Raw genomic sequence first — 8533 nt, 5'->3', positions numbered from 1 at the left:
TTGCGTATTGTTTTGATTACCCATAAGACACAATTAATTAAAGATAAATGTATACAGTCACAATTTTTTAATTATTTAGCACCACAAAACGTATACAATCTTACTAATTGTATTAAATGTCATTTATTTAAAGAAGCTGAAAGAAACATTCTAATTATTCAGTGATTTTCAATGTTTTTTCAACTCCAACCTGTATTTGTATGTTTGCCAATTTTTCGTCAGGCACGTGAAGTGGCAATTGCATTGTTGCCATGGCAATACCCGATCTCTAATGCGCATGCGCGGGCCTGCGCGCCATTGTCGATTACCAACTGCAAGTTCACAGGCGCGTAACGTTACCGCCAAAAGTTCGCTATTCTACTTTTCTTCATAGCCACATATAATTGTTTATTTCTAGTTTATGTCAAAGTTAAAGTTGAGTTTACATAGTTAACGCTTCCCGTTACTTTAGTTGGTTGTTAATTTTCGGAATAGACGATAGCTAACTCCCGAGGCTAACTAGCAAGACGAAGGTGAGCTAAATTAGTTTTCCCTTTTCATGTTGCCGACATAAAATTGTCAGCCTACTAGCACTACTAAAGACGTTTTTATTCAAAATTCAACCCATAGTTGTGGAAAAAAACTTTTTGTAAGACCATATAATTACATACTACACAGGACAGTTTTTTGTACTTAATTCAGCTTTTACGTGTATGTACTTATATGTATTTATGTTTTTCCTTCATTTCTATCCGAGAAGATATCTACAAGTTCGACTCCTGCCAATTGTAAGTACTCTTTAACTAACCTCTTATTATACACGAAAATGTGTACCTCCAACTAAGTACAAAGTGTGAGTACTTCAACCATCTATGATGTCGGGTTAAAAAGGAACTCTTTTTTTTCTGCTGACATGTAAACAAATAATTTATTTGGACTTACCAAAATAATTTTAAAAAGGTCATTTTTCCTATGTATGTCACTATTAGACTAACCTAAACACTGGGCTTTGGTGCCCGGTGTGCTAATTATGTAGAACTGAAATTAACATGAAATTATATGGATTTAATGTAAATGGCGGCCACACGCATAAGTACAAGGCAAGAAAATGCACATTAACCCGAATGTACACAAGTAGTAGTCATGATTATGTTGCATAAGATGCATGTCTTTATCTCAGTAGTCTACTTGTCCAAGTTTGTACAGTATGAACATGTCATGGTTATCAATTTGTGGTAAATAAGATGATAGCTTTACAGCAGGGGTGGCCGAGTCCGGTCCTCGAGAGCCCCTATCCGGTCTGTTTTGCATATCCCCCTCCACCAACGGTACACGGTCGATTGGTCGCCGGTCTTTTGGTCGCCTGAAAGGTTATTGATAATTACCATTTAAATTGTTGCTCAAATTCCCTAAATACAAACTGTGAATGACTATTTAGTCATACTTAATGCCCTAGTCATTATTAGGCTAAAGAAAAGCTCCAAATTTCCCCGACTTTTATTGTTTTTTGTTGGAGAACTTGTTAAGACCCTGACTGACGTCGCTTCTTAAAGGGACAACGCATGTACATACAAACTCTTATACACTCACACGTGGGCTCAGTGAAACTGCTCATGGCCATTGTTGGCTTTTATCGATGCGTAGACCGTGTTGTTTTACCTTGTTTGGTCGTCGGTCTTTTGGTCGCCCGGTGTTGCGGTCGGGGCAACCAAAAGACCGCGACCAATTGACCGCACACGCCACCAACAGACCCGAATCAAATATTCTGGATCGGCATCAAGCTTCTGGACAGCTTGCTGATGAGTTGATCATTTGATTCAGGTGTGCTGGAGGAGGAAGATCTAGAAAACAGACTGGATAAGGGCTCTCGAGGACTGGACTTGGCCGCCCCTGCTTTACAGTTTAATAACTGTACAGTTGACTCAAAAAAACTAAAGACGAAAGGCGAACGCTGCAAGCACAAAATTTAGATTAAAATTTAGAAGGGAGGGAAAAAAAAAAGATTATTCTGTGTCATTTGAGAATTAATGTGATAAAACCCTCGTGAAACCTTGTAACTTTTAGAGCCGAACTCAATTTGACCTTTAAACGTGCGGGTCACGTGACTTGGGGAGGCGGTCACTTCCACACGGCGGCCGCCAACATCTAATGTACACACGCGCAGCGGGGGGGGGGGGGGGGGGGACGTGGGACTTGCTGGAAGGGAAAGGGAGCGGGGGGGAGAGCCCAATAATGGGAAGAGCGGGAGGGGGATTCCGGCACTGTGATTGGGGCCCACTGGACCGTGTGCACACACACACGTTGAGTGTTGTGTTGAGTGGCAGGGACATATGAGCCCTTTCGCGGGTGCTATTCTGGGTAAGGGAGGGGGCTTGGGGCGTGAGGTCCGGGGGCGGGGGGTGGCGCCGGAGCCTCTTGCCTTTCCGCCTGCCAGCGAGACCGCGTGTTCTTGCGTCCAATCGTCCCCCGATGGGTTGCTGCTTCAGCAAGGAGGCCTCGCCGGCCCGGACCGGCGAGAGGAGCGGCCTACTTCGCGACCCCGGCGCCGACCTCATCGGCGACAGCGTGGAAGAAGTCCGCCGGCAGGCCGTCGCCGTGGCGCAACACGTGCGCCTGGAAGATGAAGAAGAAGAAGAAGAGGACGTCGGTCAGAAGAATGTCCGGGTGGGGGGTTCTCACCAGGAGGAGAAGGCTGTCATCCGCCACGCCGCGGCGCCCTCGGGCCCAGTCGTGAGCGGCGAGCCGGCGCCCTATATGGAGGTGCTCAGCCAGAGCCCGGCCCGTCAGAACATCGCGGAGAACGCCACGCGCCGAGCGCAGTGGTTCACGCAGAAGATTCTTCAGCCGGAGAGTTGTTGGGCCCCCGAGGCGTCCCCCCGTTCCGAGTTGTCATCCAGCTCGGGGCAGGATGGGGTTCCCTTCCAAAGCGGAAAGTCGATTGTCGCCACAACGCCGAGTCAGGACTTCCAAGCGCGTACTCGGAGGTTTTATAGCATCTGCGCTATTGACACCAACGACCTTGAACGCGACCAAGGCAGTCAGGGCGGAACATCTGCGTGTCCCGGCCTATCGGGGACAGCTTCACCTCTAACTTTTCTATCTCGGCAGCTTCTCAACACGCCGCCGCCGCCGCCACCGACCGACGCTCGGGTCGACGCGCAGATGGCGAGAGGAAGCTCGCAAGTCAGCGTGCCGTCGCTGACGAACGCGGAAGACGACGACTCGATGTCCTCGCCGGTTTTTCAAAGTCCCAAAGAAGTCCGTTTCTGTTCCGAAGCGGACCTGGCCGAGCAGAAGAACGAGGATGGAGAAACGTGTTCCCTAGTGACAGAAAATGGCGGCCTTCCCGAAGACCAGGTCTTCCAGCCAAAGCCAAAACAGTCCACTTCGCCCATCCCGTGGAAGAAGTCTTCTTCTTCTCAACTCGATGCCCATTTAAATCTGACAGAGTCAAGTGCATCTCCAGAAGCCCAAAGCTTCAAAGAAACACCTGGCAGCTTCCAGGAAAACCAGTTGGACCACCTCCAGTATTCAACCGCAGTTAATCCAAGTCCCAAAGAAATCCATTCCTTTCCAGAACCTCAAAAACCAGATGTCAGGGAGCACCCCGACAAGGCCGAAGACCAGCCTTCACGGCCGAGACGTGACGGGAACGCAAAGGCGTGCGGGGAAGTCCAAGTTCCTCGACCGGAGGACGAAGACGACTCTTCAGATATCCAAACCTCAAAGGAAACTCTTGCCCCCTTCCAGGAGAACCGATCCGAAGACGTCCAAAGTTCGCGGTCGGCCGGTGACCATCTCAACCACGTCCCTCGTTCCCATTCGAGCCGCAATCCCGAAGAAGCCCACACCGGCGCGACTCTTTCACAAGTGTCCCCGCCTCCCGTCCTCTCGAGCGACCCCCGTGAAGGCGAAAGTTTAGAACCTCCTCTAGAGGTTGAAGATCCGAGCACAGAGGTCAGTCCGCCGGTCGTCTCCGCGCACCATTCGAGTCCCGGATGGTGTCCTGAGTCGGACTCGGAGGCGGCGCTGATAAATCTTCTCGATTCCAACATCTTAACGTTCGAGGGGACGGACTTTGATGGCCCGAAATGTCCAATGGAAGGGACGGGGACTTCGGTGGGCGGACCTCCGATCGACCGAGCGCAAATGGCCCCCGCTGCTCCAGAAGAGGATTCCAAAACTTTTGATGACGTCTCGTCGGAAGCGGACCAGCTGGACGTCCACGCGCTGATGCCGTCCTACGAGATCCACTTCACGGCGGGCGAAGACGGCGAAACGGCGTCGGATCCTCTGCGACAAGACGCCGACCCCTCGGCGTACCGCGCCTGGGCGGTCTCCGGCGTTGAGGATGGCCCCCGGGCGTGGCTCCCGACCCCCGACGAGACGGCCGTGGTGGCCCTGCGGCCCGACGCGGTTCTGCTGGGGGCCTTCCCGTACAGTACCGTCCTGCCTCCTCCTGGTCCCTGCGAGTGGGCCTGGCACGCGGGGCCCCCTCAGGTGGTAAGTAAGGCCCGTTTATGCCGCGGAGAAGCCCGCCTCTCATTGACACCCTTCTGCGCAGACCCTGAATCCGGACGCGGAGGTCTGGACCGGATGCGGCTACGACTACCCGCAACACACGTGGCTGCACATCCCGAACGAGCTGCAACATGAGCCCACTGAAATACCCTCGCTTTTTTTCCCACGCCCTTCGCCCGAATGCGGCGGTTCCCCTCCAGACCCAGGTCTGCCGGTAGGCCCGGACCTGGCAACCGAGGGCGAAGCTCAGCACCTGGCAGCGGGGGACTCGGCCCCGTCGGAACCGGACGCCGGTCAGCGCCCGGGCCGCCCCGTTTTCTTCACCTGGTTTGGGTGCGAGCTCACGACCCCGTTGTGATTTCAGGTGTCGCCGTGGAGCAGTTGAGGTCCGTTCTGGAGATTTGCCTGAGCAGGTGAGCTTCTCGCTTCTCCTCGACCGAGCGTCGGCGCGAGCTTGCGTTTTCCGTCGCAGGGAGCACCTGGCCAAGGACTCGTACCTGCAGTCTCAGATGGACGATGAGCAGTACGTTCCCATAGCGACGCTGGCCGACCTCCACGCCGTCAAGGTCCTCGGCGCCGATTCGCAGCTGGTCGCCGATGTCGTTCAAAGTTGGTGTCTTTGGTTTCCTCGTGTGCTAGATTCCCACAATGTTTTATTCTGCCGTGTCCTGGCGTCGAGGGTTTGATCTCAGGTTCCAATTCATCCCGATAAATTTGTCTCATCCTCAGCTCTACCATGGGTCCAGATGTCACCGTGCCAGCAGAAAGTGCGTCCCAACCACAGCCAATACCTCCTCATCCTACGGGAGATCCCCAGCAGCACCCCTCGCCAGGAAAGCCGCCGCACCCGAGCGCTTCGCCGTTCCCCCGCCGCTCTTTACCCGCCCGAAAAGTAACAGTTGGCCACACAGGAGGTGGAGGCGCTCCTCAGCGTCGAGAAGCTCCCCGACTTTTTGAGCTGCGAGTTCGTCAGCAGCGACAACTGGTTCGTCACCTTCGCGTCGGAGGCCGACGCCTACCAGGTGATCTCGCCGAATCGAGAAGCTCGTGCTCGTTCTCGGCTCCCGATGCCGATAGCGTATTATCGCCACAGGCCTACAAGTACCTGCGAGAGGAGGTCCGGGTGTTCCAGGGGAAGCCCATCATGGTCAGGATGAAAGCCAAATCCACCACCTTCACGTCCCACGTGACCCCAAACGGCTTCGGCCCGCCCAACGTCCTCGCCGATTACCAGACTTCCTTTTTGCCTCCCGACGCCTACCCGCCGCTTTACGAATTCGCCTACCCCGCTTGGTCCGGATCGGGGTACTCGGACCGCGGCGAGGTGAGTCGCGCCCCTTCCCCGTCGGGGAATGTTTTCCCCAACCGGTCCGTCCGATCTCACCCGCAGTCGCTAGAGCCCGACGGCGTGACGACGGCGGCTTACTTCCGACCTCCGATCCCGCGCCGGAGATGGAGGACCTCCAGGCCTCCGGGCGGCGCCGATCAATTCAGGAGTCACAAGAATTCGGCGGAGGACGTTTTGGAGGCGGTCGGCGCTAACTGGAGGCCCGGCCGAGCGTGGTCCGGTTCCAGAGGCGTGGGGGCGAATCACAGGCGAGGCGGCAAGTCGGCTCCGGCACCCCATTCGCCGGGAGGAAGGTAGCGAAAGCACGGTAGAAAGTATTCTGATGTCATTCAAATGTTAGTCCCTTTATCGGGCACTCATTGAACTCATTGATGGCGCTAAACATCCGATTTGTTCATTAATTTGTAATAATGATAACATAAAATGAAAACGATTAAGAAAATAATTGTTTTGGTAATGAACAACAATGCAATGAGGCTGCTTTAATCTGGTATGTCACCAATTTGTGACAATATTTACATATTTAAACTATAAAAGCAAAGTAGCTCGGTAGTCAGTGCGCTCGACTGCCGCCGGCCTCGGTTCAATTCCCAGTTAGAACCCATCATCAGGACCACTTTGATCAGTATAAACCCAAAAAAAACATTCAATTCTCACCCCTGACCTACCCCGCCCCTAAATGATCAAATCGTTTTTTTTCCTCCCCGCTAAATCACGCTTTTAAAATGTCACCGCAGATTTGTCAACGGCGGCCCCAGGAGACGAGAGAACCCGTACCCCGCCGCCAATGCCGGCGAAGGTCTTAACGTAAGTCACCGCTGACCCTCCATCCCACCGCCCCCCCCTTAACTTCAAATCGGCTCCGCCCACAGAAGAGACCGCCGCCTCGTCCGCCGACGCCCATCGAGCTGGGAGTGTCCAATTTTCCTCCCCTGGACGCCAAGAAGACGTCTCCGCCCGCCGAATCCTCGCCCGACGCCGCCGAAGACCACGACGGCGAGGTAAACACGTTTCCGAATTGACCGTGGCGGTTTCGCGAGCCCGGTTTGATGCCGGTTTCTGATTGGTCAGGCCTCCCAGAAGCTGAGCTACGCCGCCATCTGCCAGAAGACGCCCGTTAAAGAGAAGTAAAGGGAAAAGACGGTAACACCTGAACTTGCACCTGGAGGTGGGTGGGGTTTAGTGTAGACCTGGTGTCGGGTTTCACCTTTTTATAGGGTTTTGGGGTTTGGTTTTCTTCGGGGTTCTGATTTTCCCGCTGTTAAACTCGGCGAGGGGACAAAATGGGGATTTCGGTTCATTCTTCAACCGCGTTCATCTTTCGAAACCCTGAATTTACATTTAAAATGTATCAAGCATTGGAGGAATCCATATTAAATTTTTAGGAAAATGACAGCATCAAAAGAATTTCATGATATGACAAAATTGGAATGAGAAGAATTATAGTTAGAGATGCTTTCCAAATCAACACAAACACGATTCAATGCTTCCTTTAATTTCATTTTTAATTTAGTTACATTGTCTTTGCCTGTATTTTATTCCTTTGGAATAATTTGGCATTTTGTTGTTTTTATTTTTATGTCAACAGGCTATGTATACTTGTTGAATGTAAAATCAGGCATCACGGTGGGGGCCATTTTCTTTTTTCCACTTTCCCCTTTTTTGGTTTTAGGTTATGAAATCAGCCAAAGATGTATATTTTCCCTTTGATTACGTCTTTTTTTGTCGAATACATACGGCGTACAAAAAGTGCCGCTGACTGACGACAATAGGCGTCCGATCCATTTGAGGTGGTTGTTTAATTCATGGCAGGAATTTGACACTTTAACTCATTTTCTTCCACTGAAATCAAAGTTCTGAGATGTTGTAAACATTTAAGTGATCTTAAAAGAGCACTTATTCGTTACGTTTTACTTGAATTTGTTCTATTTGGATTGTTGTGGGTTGTTTTTTTTTTAAATGTAATACAGGTATGTGCCAGTTTATAAAGTTGTATATACTAATGCTAAAAAAAATATTAAATAAGTGCCTTTTTGATGGGAAAACGTCTCGTCTCTATTCAGTCCCAACTGCGAGCTAAAATGTGACGTATTTAAAATGTGTGCTTTATTATTTGGGTCAGAACAGGAATGTTGCAGTTTGACTGAGCGTCCACTAGGGGGCAGGTAAGTTCCATCTCGAAATATAAACACTGTTTTTTTTATCCTAGTTGTTTAATTATTTTGACAATATTCTCCAGGTTCTCTACGTTTATAACTTGAACTAATTTGGCTGTCATTGACGGAAATGGATGTCAAATCTATAATTTTGTTGATTTCTTTTAAGAATTGACAAACATTTTCAGATAATCAATTTGTTTTTTGGTTTCAACTAACGGCAATAGACGCTTTAAAGCCAATAAGGGCAATTGTGTCATTTTGGAGGAAACTGCAGATCATTTTTTGAATGTTTTGACACAAACAATCCTTTTTTTTTGGCTCCTTTCTCACCGTCCATGGCAGAAAAACGACGATTAGGAAAGTAAAAATAAGTGCTCTCCGTGGTTTATTGCGAAAACTAACCATATGTTTGTTGCAAACAGCTGACCAAATACGTCTCCATTTGGAACGAGCCCATTCCACGCACGTCACTGCTACGCATAGGTGCGGTGGGAAGCAGCGCCCTCTTGTGGCTCCTCGCGTACCT

General features: G+C 50.7%; 1 protein-coding gene across 2 annotated transcripts; it reads left to right on the top strand.

Moving 5' to 3' along the window:
- Positions 1 to 279: 279 nt before the first annotated feature.
- Positions 280 to 8435, top strand: LOC144091553 (uncharacterized). Of its 2 annotated transcripts, XM_077623988.1 has the most exons (13): positions 280 to 512; positions 740 to 767; positions 3088 to 4482; positions 4544 to 4793; positions 4865 to 4913; positions 4973 to 5109; positions 5230 to 5335; positions 5414 to 5522; positions 5594 to 5824; positions 5891 to 6141; positions 6586 to 6655; positions 6721 to 6849; positions 6920 to 8435. In XM_077623988.1, exons 3-13 carry the CDS (start codon positions 3142 to 3144, stop codon positions 6977 to 6979), a joined length of 2733 nt encoding a protein of 910 aa, XP_077480114.1. In that variant the 5' UTR covers positions 280 to 512; positions 740 to 767; positions 3088 to 3141; the 3' UTR covers positions 6980 to 8435. The 2 variants fall into 2 exon arrangements, with proteins under 2 accessions (XP_077480114.1, XP_077480113.1); XM_077623987.1 differs by lacking the exons at positions 280 to 512; positions 740 to 767 and having other exon boundaries at positions 2359 to 4482.
- The last annotated feature ends 98 nt before the right edge of the window (positions 8436 to 8533 follow it).

The sequence above is a fragment of the Stigmatopora argus genome, chromosome 17, assembly GCF_051989625.1.
Source record: "Stigmatopora argus isolate UIUO_Sarg chromosome 17, RoL_Sarg_1.0, whole genome shotgun sequence".
Classification (NCBI taxonomy): domain Eukaryota; kingdom Metazoa; phylum Chordata; class Actinopteri; order Syngnathiformes; family Syngnathidae; genus Stigmatopora; species Stigmatopora argus.
This window is presented reverse-complemented; position numbering and strand designations above follow the sequence as displayed.

Bases quoted from the DNA above. Each gene is read 5' to 3' on its own strand.
- LOC144091553 (XM_077623987.1), top strand. From the start codon at position 2,449: ATGGGTTGCTGCTTCAGCAAGGAGGCCTCGCCGGCCCGGACCGGCGAG. The intron at 4,483-4,543 runs GTAAGTAAGGCC...CCTTCTGCGCAG, and splicing joins ACGCGGGGCCCCCTCAGGTG to ACCCTGAATCCGGACGCGGA. The intron at 6,656-6,720 runs GTAAGTCACCGC...CTCCGCCCACAG, and splicing joins ATGCCGGCGAAGGTCTTAAC to AAGAGACCGCCGCCTCGTCC.